Consider the following 16,295-nt stretch of genomic DNA (forward strand, 5'->3'; position numbering starts at 1 on the left):
TGCTGTTTAATGGGTCGACTGCCATATCCAGTAGCCCACATTTCAATAGAGCAATCACAGCCAAGGTTGATGGTTTGTGTGCAACAATTGTTGCATTTTATACAATCATACTTGTGTGTGAAGTAGGGATATGCTGGTATCAATTTTTGATGTTGCTCATGCTTTTATCACGGTATACGGTATTATCACGGTATTGAAAGTTTGTTTCAAAAAAGTGGTCATAACACAATAACTTTTTTTCTTATAACAAAGAAACTAAGCATTTAAATCCAATAAAGAAATACAGAGAAATATACAAAGTTAAGTGTTTAAACAGATTAAAGTCCAAAAGAACTATAAAGACCAATCTGTATCACTTTACAATAAAACTTAATTAGTTAACCATTCACAATCACAATGAGCAATAGCTTCATTTACTACTGAAGTTATTAATCTTTGTTATTACACGGCTCTGTGGAATACTTGATTCTGATTGGTCAGTCGCGAAATTCCGAGTTATGTTATCCCTGGATAACCACTGGTAAAAGCTAATAACTCCGGTTCATCCGGGTAACGGCAGTCGGCACTGTACTCTTGCTTGAACTATTTTTTTCTTGGTGGAAGCTTTGCGTTTGTTTAGCTAATAAAATATTAAAATTTGTTTCAAAATGGTGTACAATTGTTTAATTATTTCATCCTGGTATCACGGATTCGCTCTTGTTTTATACAAACCCAGCTGCTGTCTTTTTGCTACGATTGTTTTTGTACGCTGTAATGGATTATAAGAGAACTAACAAACTGGTAAGGTTTTAAAACATTTTTAACTTAATTATTTTATTGCCTTAATTATTTCTTTGGTGAAATGTTGTGTAATAAGTGGTGTGACTGCACTGTTTCTCTTAAATGTTCATATGTTTGAACAACCGACTGGATGTACATTATACCTTGCAAAAAAAATAGCAAGGTATAAAATCCTATTTCATGTTAGCTCATTAAATAACACAGTTGCAACTATATTTTAACATTGTGTAATTAAATATTGGAATACCTAAGATTAAAGAATGTTCAGAAGAATTTTTCATTGGCGGTTTAACTAATGAATTAACTAATGTTAACTAATGAAGCCCTAATGTAAAGTGTAAACGAACAATAAAGAATAAAAACACTTTCAAACAATATCTAGGGCATGTTGTAGTCCAGATTAAAATGGAAAAAAGTTATAAATAAAATAAATAGTCTATTAATTCTAAATACTTAAGTATTTGGCGCTGTGATGAACATCATGGCAATACACAAATCTGAATGGCTATTTAAATAAGTTTTAGAAAGTAGCGCAGTTGCTTTATTTATGGGGTTTCCAGCGTAAGGGCTACATTTTCTGCAGTTTAGCGCCATCTGCTGACAGAGAGTGAATGTGCTTTCATTCAGCGCATCTTATGTGTTCCTCATGTGCTTCTCATGCGTGCTTGTTTACATCAGAGCGCATACTGTCTTTCAAGCATCTGTATTGTACATTTTGAGTAGTTGATGGGAAAAGTATTTTTAAAATGCATTCCAAATTCTGAATAATTTGTAATATATAATTATTCAAGTTTTTTTAGAAGTGTCCACGATAACAATACCATGCACATTCATTACTGTGATATATCGCATAACCGAATACCGGCACATGTCTAGTGTGAAGACATGATTGTGATTTGTATGTGGCTGCTCTTCAAATATAGGCACTAGAGATTGATGATTATTAGTAAAAGGGGATTACATTTTTATTGATTGATTGATTACCCTTTGCATACCCACAGTTTTACTACAAATATAGTTAAACTATGGTTAGTTTAGCAAAACCAAGGTTAATTTGCATTTACCATGGTTTAACTGCTATAACCATGTTTTTTTTTTTTTGTGTGGTTTTATTTGTAATACAAACATGGTTAATTTTCATAATGGTGTATGGATTTCCAGCTATGGTATTAGTCAGAATTAACTATGAAATTCTCAGTGAAATTTTTTTTTAGAAACACATTTAAAATGCCATTTCCCCAACCTTAATTTCTACCTCAGAATGAATGGTGACGTGGTGAAAAGGACATTTGTTGGTTTACAAATTGATTGCTTAATGAAAAAAAATAGTGTGACGTGTGTTCCAGCTGTCAGATATTGAAGAGTAAAAGTTAAAAGAGGGTTAAAAGTAGGGCTGCAACTAACGATTATTTTGATAATCGATTAATCTGTCGATTATTTTTACGATTAATCGATTAATCGGTTTATGTACTTATATTTTAGTTTTTTCCATTTTTTCCCCAAGTAAATTATTAATAAAGGGTCTTTATCATTCAGCATAGATTTTTAAGAGATTTTAACCATTTTGCATTGTCATATCCTTATCAAAAATATACCTGGAGTTGTTTTATTATGTTAGTAATCCTTTGTCGAACTCTTCTGCAATCAAAACACTGACCCATACTCTAGCAAAATTCACAAGGAGATTTCAAATATTGTTTTCACCATGGCAGTCCTTAGAGCTCCTAAAGCAGTTTAACATCCCAAACAAAGCTTAAGGAATCTTTGAGAACATATTTTCACGAAGTATAAGGATAAAACAGAATAAAATTGCAGTGCATTGTATTTTATTATTTACTGGGAAAAAGCTTTATAGCTTATGTTGTGAAATTGTAAACAATCCTTCGAAAAAAAGTGCCAATGGCATGAAACCTGAATGGAAGTAAAATCCATCAGAAGGTTGGAACACACACAAAAAACCTGCTGTGTGAAAAAGAGCAGTGAATACTTAGAAAAGAAGAGCATTTTAAATATACTCAAACATTTACCTCTCTCATTCAGTCATAATTAGGCTGCAAGTCTGAATTATGAACTGGTAAACGACAAACTGATCACATAACATGTTTGTAAAGCTTTAAATTTTAACTGTTAAAAAGCAATGTTATCAGCTTTTACGACTAAACATTTGCAAACAACCTTGTACTGGAGAATCTGCACAAATAAAATTCTTAGGGGCCGTTCACATATCGCACCTAAAAACGCGTGGAAAACGCTAGTCGCGCCGCTTTCTCCTTCTTTCCAAAGCGCTCGGGCAGAAGCGCCCCTGAGGCGTCTGCCTTTGCTAAGCAACCATGACGTGCTCTCTCCATGACGTGCCCTCTCCATGAAGACCCGGAAATTTCAGCAAAGGATAAATGGATGCGGTGTGGACGCGCCTGGAAAAACGGGCGCATCGCACCGCGTGCGTGTCGCGACCGCGTCGCTTCCATTATGAGAGTGCATACTGCGCGCCTACATAGGAAATAACGAACTTGAGCACGCAAAAGAAACGATATGTGAACGGCCCCTTAAACAGTTCAGTAGTGCAGAGTTTACAGGTTACTCTTCATTTTGAAGGCTCAAAGTAAAGTACTCCCACTTCCCGCTGAATGCTGCAGAGACGCTGTTCGGGAAGCACGTGACATAAAACGAGGCCAGCTATTGGCTATTCGCTACTTCACCTGCTGTACTGGCTGAGTAAAACCTCCGGTGGCTCATTACTGCCACACTTTGGTCACCGCAGATTTGAAATATGCACGAAATGAGCCGCTTATGGCAAATAAAATTTATTTAGCGACGAATCGATTACTAAATTAGTTGACAACTATTTTAATAATCGATTTTAATCGATTAAATCGATTCGTTGTTTCAGCTCTAGTTAAAAGAAGGTTTATTAAAGTTTGCATAGCCAAAAATGCCATAGCTAGCTGCTGATGCATTGCAAGGATGCCGTTTAAATAGTCTAAATATGTTTCTCCTGCATGACTCTCATGGTGGGCTTGTGCTAACTCTAGGGTTGGATTGGTGAACTGTGCACTCGTCAGCTGTGGGTTCACAGCTTTGCAACATGATGCAGAAAATCCCTCCTTACTCTCTACTTCCTGAATGGGCTTCTGACTCCACACAGGCTGTAATCATTTCCCCTCAGTCATGCTCGCTCTGTCTGTTTTTTTTTTTTTTTTTTAGCTGCTGTGGAGTTACTGTACAGCCAATGAATGGAGCTCCCACTGTTTAAGACTGCTGTGAAACACAGATCTCTGTGCTGCTGGAAGGAAAGCTGGCCGAATGCCCACCGTGCAGAGCTAGCAAAGTTAATATTAGCAGACAAAGCTAAATAAACATGGTAGAACACATTAATTAGGTTTCTTGAGTCTGCACACTCCTGGAAGGATGCCATGCAATGTCTGCATGGCCCAATTAGCGCTCACAAACTATGCCTTTATTTCACTTTGTGTTGGGCAGTGGTGTTGTCTGTGTGTTTGAACTGTTTTGTTTTTGTTTGGTGTTGATGTTTTGTTGTTGTTGTTGTTTTTGCTTTGATCTCTTTCTTTTTTTCTTTGATCTGTTTGGTGTTGTTTTTGTTTGTGATTTTGCTTTTTGTTTTGTTTGGTGTTGTTTTTTTGTTTTGTATGTGTTCTCTTCAGTTTGGTGTTATTTTTGGTTTTTGGTATGTTAAGGTTTTGTTCTTTTTGTTGTTTTGCCTTTTTATTTTATTTAGTGCAATTTTTGTTTGGTGTTGCCTTTTAAGTGTTATTTTGTGTTCCTTTCAGGTTTGCTTAGGTTTGTTTTTTTGATTGTGTTGTTTGCTGTTCATTTTAGCTCACTGTAGTGAAAGGTTTGGGACTGTACAGATATTTATTGTATCATAGAGGTCCTTAATTCTGGTGTGTACTTATGCTAGAACTTATTGAAACAGCACATATATACATTAGATGCAAAACTGCATTGTCTATTGTCATTTTATGTGTTACACGTACACTAGTCAACCTTTTAACAACCTTTGCTCTGTCATGCACACATTTACTATCTAAATGAGCACAAAACATAGACTTATGTTGTTATTATATAAACATTTATATTTCCTTATCTTTGCAGTGTACATTTGTCAGAACTATAACTCTAAAACTATAATAACTTTTTGATTAAAAACACGCAGTAAGATGAATTTGGCTGATTTCAGCGGTGATTTACTGATCTTCACAGCTGTGCTCTTGTTCTCTCTACATTTCTTTAGGATAGGCACTCGATCACCTCTCTTTGTCTTTCCAATCTCTTTCCTGAACCCTCTCTAAAAAACTCTCCATATGCACACGGTTTAGCCCAATCCATTCTGTATTTAGACCACAGACAGAAAGCTCTCATCTCTAATGCCTTAATTGCTTTAATTGCGTGTCATTATAGGCTCATTCAGTTGGATCCTTATGTGATTTTAAGCATTCATTGCTTGGCTGATTATCTCAGTATCCTGTCTGTTGTGGGACTCTCTGTGCCTCATGCTGGCTCAGCGCTCAAGCAGTGTTTCGGTTATCAAAACATGACATCACACATTACACAACCACTTCTCGAGGGACAAAAAAATATCCAGTCCAAACCCACTGCTGAAAATGCTGAAGAAGCCAACATAGCTGATGACCAGCTCATGTTTGGATGCTGGTTTGCTGGTTTAACCCTGAAGGAGGTTTAATACCTAGCTCTCTGTTAGCATTCACGTGAACCCTTATAAGACCATATTTACATTACATGGTTCAAGTGTCCCGATTCATATATTTTTCCATTCCCCTGTGGCACACACAGCAGGAAAAAAGCACATGGGTTTCAATAATCTCAGATTGATTTTTGGTCTCAGTCATGTGTGGAAATACTAAGTCAGATATGTGCATTTGTGTCTGTCATGTAAATGGACAGATCAGATATTTTCCTGTCAGCGTGAGTCATACATCATTGAAAAAGCGACGGTGGTGATCGATGTTAACTCAATTGGACGTTTTTTTTGCGGTGCTGCCAAGTTTTCAGCTTTTCTGCAGAATTGGGCTATTTTTTACAGTGTTGTTTTTTAGTCCAAACTTTAAGCGTTTTCTCCCTCCTGCTATTTTGGTAAAGGTGGACACCAGCTGGATGGAGAAAAAAACAAAAAACACGGGAAAATGTGATTGGTCTAGTTTTTAATTATTATTTTTTCGCAGACCTGGCTACCTGTCAGTACATGTACCCTGGTTTGTTTTGCTAAGTGTAGAGTGTAAATGCAGATATCAGATATGTGTAACTTTTAAAAGAAGTTGCAAGCTAGTCTTCAGAAAACATGGATATAGTCAACAAATCAAGAACTGCAGTGTTAAATTTGGTATCTCCCATGTTTGCCATGGGTGGTCAGTTCTGCAACCAGGCTGGTTTGAGCCAAAGGTGTAAATGTCATGTGACTTATAACTCTAGAGATGCAGAAAAGTGAGATCATGGCAATATTGATTGGCTGATTTTACATTTCTAAACCATTCATAGTTTAGCAAGAGTTCTTTGGTCAACCAGCTTCAACATTTTGGTTAGCGAACAGCAGGCTGTGCTCGACAAGCAACAAACCAACACTAACCAGCTTGTAAATAATAGAGCGGATGTTGAAGAGTTCACCGAAATGAGCAAAAAATGGACAAACACTGCTATTACAATCAATGAAGGTTCCCTCCCATGTTACCTGTTGCTTTCCTGTTATTTCAGAGATAAACTTGTGATATTCTGAAGCTTGTGTCATGGCAGATACTTCATCTGGTGTTTGCAGTGGCTCAGAAGTTTTGGATCTGGTTTCTTCGTCTCTAGCGTGATGTTGAGTCTTTGGCAAACACTTTGTAGGCTGAGGCTAAGACCCAAGGCCTACCTCAACAGCGTTCCTCCCCTCTTCATTCTTTTCTCATAAACTTCATGTCTAATTGCCATTTTCCTCTCCTTCATCTTTCCTCGTGTCCTCTGTGAACCTTCCTGGTGCGCTCAGCCCAGTTTCATGAGGTCAGTGAGTGGGGTTTATTGTTCTTTATGGGGCTTGACACAGTATGATGAATCTAGCTTAAACTAATTCAACAGAAATGGATAGTGTCAGTGTGTTTGAGCTGATCGATGGTGTGAATAATAATAATGACAAACATCTGTTGTGCTGCCTTCTCTTGTGTAAGTGAATGAGACTTATCATAATATGAGATTCTAGATGATGTCCTTGTGTTTATTGGTAGGGGTGTAACGATAAACTGCAGGCCGGTTGAAAATAGAGTCAAATATGTGACGATTCAAATCGGTTGAGATGCTAAACAAATCAGGATTAAATTAAGGTTAGGAGTTTATATGAATGTATGTCTGAGAGGAAATTGCTGTCATTAGAAAAGTTTAGATGCTATTTTTTCTTTTGATCTTGCGTCTGTATATAAGTGCAGCGCTGCTTTTACCAAGAAAAAACTTTAAGGTTATCACCAGATTTTGACATTTTCTTTTCAAAAGTTCTTTGAAACATTAAAATAGACACTTTACTTGTATTTAACATGCTTTCTGTGTATATAAAATCACTTTTGTGAATGTATTTTGATGCAGAGACCAAAATGGGATTCCTTGTCTTTGGCCACATCTTTCCATGCAATGAAAATACATAAAAGTTTGTTTGTACCGTATTTTTTGGACTATAAGTCGCACCTGAGTATAAGTTGCATCAGTCCAAAAATACGTCACGATGAGGAAAAAAACATATATAAGTCGCACCGGACTATAAGTCACATTTATATAGAACCAAGCACCAAGAGAAAACATTACCGTCTCCAGCCACCAGAGGGCGCTCTATGTCTTCAGTGTAGACTACAGGAGCACTGCGCAGCATAGAGCGCCCTCTGGTGGCTGGAGACGGTAATGTGAACTCTTGGTTCATTTCTCTTAGTTCATGTCAAATTAATTTTGATAAATAAGTCGCACCTGACTATAAGTCGCAGGACCAGCCTAAATACGGTAATACGGTACTCTGAATTAATTTTAGAAATTAACTCGTATGATGATTCTCAAGTCAAGTTGATCAGTCTTCACCGAGCTTTCAAGTCCGACGTCTGACCTCGAGAGATGATTGAGCAGTGAGTTCATGACAGCTTTTGAAGGCCACGCCGTTCTCCTAAATCTCTCTATTGAGTGTATCTATGGTAGGACATGGAGTGCAGTTTCCCCATGAATCTGGTATCAGACAGGCATGTGCTTCTACAGTAAGCAGCGGGCGAGTCTCTACACGGCAGCCGAGCCTTCGGGAACAGAGAGGTGTCCCTTCAGACCTGCGTCTTCCGCCCTGTGAAAGCCCAGGCTGTCTCGTTGCCAGCATTGTCACTTAATCATGCTGTGTACACACACATGTGCTCTCAGACATGCCTTTACACGCATGCTTATCAGCTATTAATGAGTGCTAGGCCTTTGGAAGTTTAGATAAGAGTCGAGCTCTGTGTGACATGTTGTGGTGGTGATAGATTTAAAGACAAACCGACTGTAAACAAATCGATGACTTTCATGGTTGTACAACCACACAATGTTCTCTCAGCTCTGTATTATTAGGGTGGAAACTATAATAGTAATTATATTTGTTAAATAATAATTAATGACATCAGTTGTGGTCGGTAGGACTTGCCCTAATTTGTTTGAAGTACAAGATAAAATACAGAGGCAAGATAAAACTACACAGTTTTTTTTGACACAGACATACTTTATTGGTGTAAACTACTTGTCTGGCTGATTTCAGTCATTTAAATATTTCTTGTTATTTCTTGATCACTGTTCGCTTTTCTACCAAATGGAGAATGATCAGTTCAACTGACAGTTTTTACAGTTAACAAGTAATTAAGAGTAATTTTGGTGGTTATGAATAATGATTTAGATTGCTTTGGTGGCCAACTATTTGAGTTCAACAACTAGGAAAGCGAAAATCCCCAGGAAGTGTGCAGATCTCAGTGTCTTTGAATGTCATTTTTGCATTTTATTCATGCCGTTTTACTGTGGAAGCTTGTTTCTGCCACTGAATAAAAAAAAGGTAATTGTGACTTTTTTTTAAGTTTATATCTCACAATTCAGACTTTATTTCTTGCAGCTATGAGTTTATGCACACCTGAGAAAAATAACTGAAATTGTGAGATATAAACTTAAAATTGCAAGAAAAAAAGTAAGAATCGTGAGATAAACTCAGAATTGCAAAAAGAAAAGTCTGAATTATGAGATTTAAAAAAATTGCAAGTACATGTTTGTTGTTTTATTCACACACAAATAATAATAATACAAAAATAAAATAAAATAAATCTTTCAATCATATTTCTTTGGAAGGATTTACAGATAATACCAATGTGCATAGAATGTGCATGTTCATTTTCAACTATTTTTTCATCTTCTATAATAATGATGGATGTCTGTGAACAATAACAGATCAGGTGCACAAACATTCTCAAAGAATAAGAACAAGTGTCATCTTGTACTCAATCAGTTTACAGATGTCTTGTGTAGTAAAGATCAAGATCATTGCTACTGGAGAAAATGATGTAATGTGACTAATCAGAAAAACAAAGTGCTTGTTGCTGCACATTTACTTTTACTCAACATATAAAGTGGGCTACGTGAGATCATGACAATGTGTTTTCATGTAGCCAAAATTGTAAATTCTACTTCTTGTTACAAGTATCGAAGAACCATCACTTCTACCACAAAAGACTGCTTTTTAAGTTATCTTCCTGATGTATCCGAATTCCTTAGCATGTCCAAAACCTCAGAACAACTTGATGATGTAACAGAAACTATGGACTCTCTCTTTTCTAGCACTTTAAATACAGTTGCTCCTTTACGCTTAAGGAAGGTTAAGGAAAACAGTCTGACAACATGGTATAGAATTTCATAACTGAATTCAATGATGAACTGCCTTTAACTATCATTTTGCATTATTGAGACACTGTTTTCCTAATGAATGTTGTTCAGTGCTTTGACGCAATGTATTTTGTTTAAAGCACTATATAAATAAAGGTGATTGATTGATTGATTGTTTATTTGACATTGTTGTTTTTCACTTTTAAATTTTTTAGATTTTTTTTTTTTCATTACAAATTGCTGAATTAAAAAGTAAAATAAAATAAAACATTTTTTTTTTTTGGTCAAAATTAGAAAATATATTTCTGAAATATTTATTACAATTACTATATATATTTTAATATTTTTTTTATTTATTTTTATATTACTTTGTTATTGTCAGGTTAACATGGGTGGAGGATGGGGGGTGGGTTATACAATTTTCCAAGTTCATCAGACATGCAGTGTTTTTTTTGTGTGTTTTTTTTAGGTATATTTCCAGTTTTCCTGTGATAAAGCGTCTCTCTTGCATGGCTCTTGCCTCAGGTGTGCTCTTCACAATAGGTCTTTGATACAGTAGGTGCTTTACACCCATCGAAAATGTCATGACATGTCGCCCAACCGCCCTGATTGTGCAAAGATAAAGCTTGTGCTTTGGTTCTGGAATGATTTGTAAAGATCTTGTTCTTTATTGAGTTGAAATGCTTTCATTGAGCGTTCATCTCTATTGTGTCGTTCACTTCCTTGGTGAAAAGGTTGTGGGTTTGAGAAAGCAGCGGCTGTCTGCGGGTGTCTTCTGAACTTACGATTGCTTAGAGCTCATCCACATCTGAATAAAAAAATGAAATCATTGGGACGGCACTCAAGAAAAGATCAATATTTGAACAAGCTCTGCAGCTGGTTGTAGACATTGTTTCTCTTTCTTATTTTGCGTCACACTTTCCTCCCCTTGGGTGGAGATGGATGAGGTCTGAGCTGCTCTAGGTTGGTTTAGTTTGGGGTTTTGATTCAGACCTGGTTGTATTACTCCATCGAGTTATAAATGATGTGCTGACAAAGGCGTCCCTGTATGCTCTGATCTCAACCCATCCTGGAATGTTATCTCCATCCATCTTCACGTCTCTGGCCTCCTCTTGGGACACGTGAGCGGCTGATAATAGATGCGTTTATGGTGGACAAAGAAATATTTGTTCAGTGTGTGTGTCAGTGAAGAGGAATGTTACTTATAAAAGTGTTATTAATAATTGTTGTGTTTGCATTCACAGAATGGAGCTCTAAGCATGAAACAGATCATCATATCTCATAGAGCGAGTTTCTATCACTGAAACTTCTAGAGATTTGAGACCCATTGTTCTTTTGTTCCTCATGTTTTCCTTGTGGTAGTGCTTTTTTTTTGCAACAGTGGTTAAAGAACAGTGTCACAGATAAAGATAAACGTTTAATGACATCTTACAATCTTTGATATATATATATATATATTAGGGCTGTCACTTTTGAGAAAAATCAAATTCGAACGGATATTGAATAACATGCAATATATTCGAATACATCACATGCTTGAGGCATTCAGCCAATCACAAAGCACTGGATAGCTGGCCAATCAGAGCCCACCTCGGTTTTTAGACTGATGAGTTTTGTAAAAATCAACGCACTTCAGAAAGGCAGGGCATAGAGGAGAAACAATAATGTACATTGTGTGGAAAACAATGTGTTTTTTGAACCTTAAACCAAATAAACAGATTTAATTACACGGAATACTGAAAATAATAAAGACCCCTTAAAGTAATTTCAAATGTCAGTATTCAGCATGCTATGTTTAATATATCAGAACATTACTCATGCATTTGAAATTGCTGGTTAAATGCATTAATCACATTAAACCATGTGTAAATACATCTAAATGCCACTTCAGATGCAGCTTCTGTGTTGAATTAATTAAATTGGTAACAGCCCAAATGTCTTATTATGCTAATTCACACATTAAATGTAAGAATTTCACTCAAAAGTTAGTGGACAGTTTTAGATAAAATGGCTATATAAAGGTAAAAATGACCACCACACAGAATATGAAGAATATTAAAAACCTCAGGAGTCTATAGATAACCTATTGTTTTCTATAAAATATCAGAAAGATTTGAGATATTATTTTTGATCAACATCGCAAATCCCTAGTATGCACATGCCAGAGATGTGAAGATGGATGGAGATCATAATTTTACATTTTAATTTGTTACAATAAGGGGATTGATTACAAGTAACACAGTAGAGTTGGCTTCACCAACACCAAGGACAGTGGTTCAATTCTCAGGAAAATCACATGCTGATAAAACATACATTTAAACATATGAATAAATGAATAACCTCCACTTTTGTCAAGCGTGAATGGTAATAAATGCATGCTAGCTTTAACACATTGCCTCAAAAAACACTGTTCGTTTTATTCAATTGGCAGAAACTATTATCCAGATTGACCCAAATGTATGTGTTTTATCAGCAAGTGTTTTTCCTGATATTTGAACCCATGCCATTGCTGGTGATGGTGCCACATAATCTGCTTAAAATAAAATAAAAGATAATATTTGTTATACCTTATCTTGGGACACATGAGCAGCTTTTATAGACACATACTGACTGTAACACATTACTTAAGAAACATTAATGTAACTTTACAATTTTTTTTGGCAGAAACTATTATCTAAATGTATCTAAAAAGACTCTAAGGTGTTAATTTTATCAGCAAGTGTGTCCAGGGATCTGTACCCATGTCTACCGGTTAACTAAATAACACAAGTGTTACTTGTAACCTCTCTCTGTTGTAACACATTACCTAAATGCATTAGTATCCTTTTATTCTGAAATCTCATTGTATCTCTTGGGGGGAAAGTACCACTCCTGCTTCATTAATCTTTCCTTTGCCCTTCATGCTTTCATTTTTCATCCCTCCCTCGCACTGGAGAGGGACAATGCCTTCTTTTCTCTTCTGCTCTTGAATCAAGCATGCAAGGCTTAGTCTATCCCTGCAAACCCTCCTTCATCAATAACCCTGCACACTGGACAACACGCCTTTCCCTCTCATTTCATCTCCATTTCCATCCATCTTTTGGTGATTATTGGGTCCATTGATCTTAAATCCTCATGTAAGTCGCTGGGTTTGGTGAATGTGGGAGTATGAAACGCTGGCCAGAGGCGCATGTCGTCTCGGCAGCAAATTTGTTCAAATATTTGCTGAATCTTGTTCTGGGTTTGTGGCCAGTAATTGTCTTCCAGATTAACGCTGTTAAACGTGGGATGAACTTGTTGACATTTGTTGCAGATAATGTTCCGTGAATGGATTCACAGTTAAGTTTTAGGATGGATACAGTTTTCTTTCAATATTTAAATATTGTTGTAATATATTTTTGAAATGCTGAATATTTACATTTATCCTTAACATTACTTAGGAGAAATGCAATATTAAATTATTTTTTTAATTAATTTTACATTAAAATACTAGCTAATAAACGAATAGCTTTCTTAGCATGTTCCTGATCTTATTGTGCACTATTTATCTATGCATCTGTACAAGAAGTTACTAGTTCCAAGTCTTTGCAATTAATTATAAAAATGTCCAATCTTGCTCTGCATCTAAAATGAGTTTTCTTCTTGCCTGATGTCGCTAGGAATCCCGCCAAACATTTAATGTAAACTATAGAGACTTTCCATGATCCAGTTAGTTCTCTATGGATTAAATCGTGCAATGCCAAAAATTATGATTTTTTTTTTTTCCTGACAGAATATCCAGTTTTACGTGGAAATGCATCAGATTATGAATGAAAAAGTGATACTGTAGACAGAAGCCACATTAAGCTGGAAATCACTCATTTCTCTGGTCAAATGGCCTACATAGACTGGCAGTCAGTAACGGTCGGCAGAGATTTGCATTCCATCGGTGTGCGACCCCAATTTTTCCCATTTTCCTCTTGGTCATCAGTGCTTTGAAGCTCTTCCAGGGTCTGTGGATGCCAAGAGGACTGTGGGTCGTTCATCTGTGCCCAGTTATGAGATTACAGCGGTTCAGATGAGCTGAGTTCAGTCAGGACACACAGTCAAATACAGAGAAATAATACAAATACTGATGTTAGTCCTGGCCTAATGGTTAGAGGTTTGGACTCGTTAGGAATTTAATACTTGGCTGTATGTCACATCACTTTAGTTTTTAACAGTACGATATTGAAGGCTGAATAACTTTGTTTGTATTAATATTTAGTTAATTAAGCCCCGAATTTCATTCAGTACTGTACTAAATATTTCTTTACTTTTGCCTTGACAAGAAGTTGTGGATATTTTAAGATCGTGATCTACATTTGAATGTGTGTTGGTCAAAATGTGACACCGATCGCCTCATCGTAACTGTCTGTTCACTTCTCCTCTCTCAGGACCCAGGATACTGGATTCAGGTGAATCGGTTAGAGCACGGAGATGGAGGAATTTTGGACCTGGATGACGTGCTGTGTGATGTGGCTGATGACAAAGACAGGGTATGTTATAAGTCTGCATTAATAGACGCTGACCTCTAATGTGCTCAACCTGAACTTTCATTTCTACTGTGATGAATGAAGCCAAGACAATGGAAAAACCATTAAGATATTCTGACTTTTGTTTCTGAGACGTATGTCACTTGCTGAATCAAAAATGCATAACTGAATGAATAATTTTAAGCATGCTTAAAATGCTCACTAAAAGCATTAGTCTGTTATCCAGTAGTTGCAATAGAACTTGTGCTTTCTTTTGATATGAAACACCATCCGGCCTCTCAAATTCATTCAATATTATAATAAAGTGCAGTTTCGATGTTCTTTAATGTGTCATGAAAGAATCGTTTCGAGTTCATAAAGATGTCAGTTAAACAGCTTGTAAACAATATGCTACATAACTTATATACAACTGATTTTTTTTTTTTTTGAGTGTTGAGTAATTTTTGTATTATTTAAAAAAAATGGTTTTGGTTTTCAGCTAAATGGAAACTTCAGTTTAGTTTTTTGTGTTTTGGTAAAATGTCATTATGGTGCTTCACTAATCATGACCTCTTGTTATAATTCCCCTTGATCTGATGCCAGATTGACAGTGTGAGTCTGTGTGACTAACCTCGTTTGTAATGATTTTTCGGTTTCGGACCACCTCATGCTAAATAAATGTCTTTTTCCTTAAAGAATCATCCAGTATCGAAAGCTTCATGATTCTGTCACTATAGTGGAATGTGGGATGTGTGAGTCTCACGCTGAATAATGGCTCATCTCAGTTCCACTGAGGAGATTCGTCCCTCTGGTGTGTTTATAGATGTAGTTTGTTCATTAGCGTTGCTGCTAATGTTGTCAAGCCCTGATGAATTGTGTTTAGTCCGTTGCTGCTGGGCTCTGGTGACATCTCTCTGGCTAGAGCCGCTTTTGTTCCTGGTGATTTATAACCGTCCTCTCAGCATGACCGCAGTTGCTAATCCATGTTAGCTCAATTAGTAAACAGTCTGGCTACACTTGCATTGTGTCTGCTCAGTCCAATCCGTATAATGAAGCTAATTAGCATTAGCATCGTAAGTAGGTATTTGACTTTGAGAGCAGAGGATTGTCACAACTGTGTTCAACATTGATAATGATCATTCATGTTTCTTGAGCAGTAAATCATCATATTATTCTGATTTCTGAAGATCATGTGACACTGAAGACAGGAGGAATGATGCTGAAAATACAGCGAAGCATCATAGAAATTGCACAGAAATTGTGAATTTTTTATCTGATAATGTAGCCTTTGGGTGCATAAGAGGTATTATCAAAACTGTGTATATATATGTGTGTGTGTGTGTGTGTGTGTGTATAATGACATGGGTATGACACAGGTATTACAAGGAGAGCGTGACTTATGAGGACATAACCCATGTCCCCATTTTTCAAAACGCTTATAAATCATACAGAATGAGTTTTTTTGAGAAAGTAAAAATGCAGAAAGTTTCCTGTGAGGGTTAGGGTTAGGTGTAGGGTTGATGAAGGGACATAGAAGATACAGTTTCTACAGTATACAAACCATTACACCTATGGGATGAACACACTTTACACAAAAACAAACGTGTGTGTGTGTATTTATGTTTTTATTATTTATTTTTATTTTAGACATGTTCAATGAAAATACTACAGATTTTACATCCAAAATGACATGAGCGCTATGTTTGCAGACAGAAGTCAGAATCAGGTGCGCTGTTCTTTGTCTGTGTAAGTGCTGTCTGCAGTTGTAGAGTCAGGAAAGCGTTCAGGTTTGTGTGTGTCTAGAGAGCTGCTGCTCATCTGGGGAGCGCTGAGCTTTTTATTCACAGATACCATGGAAACATCAGGAGTCAGTCATCAGTCAGACGTCTGCATCTGTGGCCCTGCTGTGTGCGATTCCTCCGAGAGCCACGTAACACCTTCCTCCCTCTTCACACCCTCCACATCCTCTCCACACTTACATCACTTCATACGCCAGCCTTTGTTGGCATTTCTTGATTCTGCAGGCGGACAACATTACACTGCCACATGCATCCATTCTTCACTACTGTTAATCTAACTCTATCACTTCCTTTGCTGTTGTTTTTTTTAAATGTCTTTTTTTATATTCTCTCTCTCTTTCTCACTGATTTCCTGTCCTATACCCTTCTAGATTTTTCC

General features: G+C 36.6%; 1 protein-coding gene across 3 annotated transcripts in view; it reads left to right on the forward strand.

Moving 5' to 3' along the window:
• Positions 1–16,295, forward strand: part of LOC113042226 (partitioning defective 3 homolog) — a 407,940-nt gene that overhangs the window by 36,750 nt on the left and 354,895 nt on the right. For all 3 annotated transcript variants that reach the window (XM_026200884.1, XM_026200885.1, XM_026200886.1), the window contains exon 2: positions 14,040–14,141. In XM_026200884.1, coding sequence (XP_026056669.1) covers positions 14,040–14,141 — 102 coding nt within the window. The remainder of the gene's footprint in view (positions 1–14,039; positions 14,142–16,295) is intronic.

This window comes from Carassius auratus, chromosome 24 (assembly GCF_003368295.1).
Source record: "Carassius auratus strain Wakin chromosome 24, ASM336829v1, whole genome shotgun sequence".
In the NCBI taxonomy this organism is placed as follows: domain Eukaryota; kingdom Metazoa; phylum Chordata; class Actinopteri; order Cypriniformes; family Cyprinidae; genus Carassius; species Carassius auratus.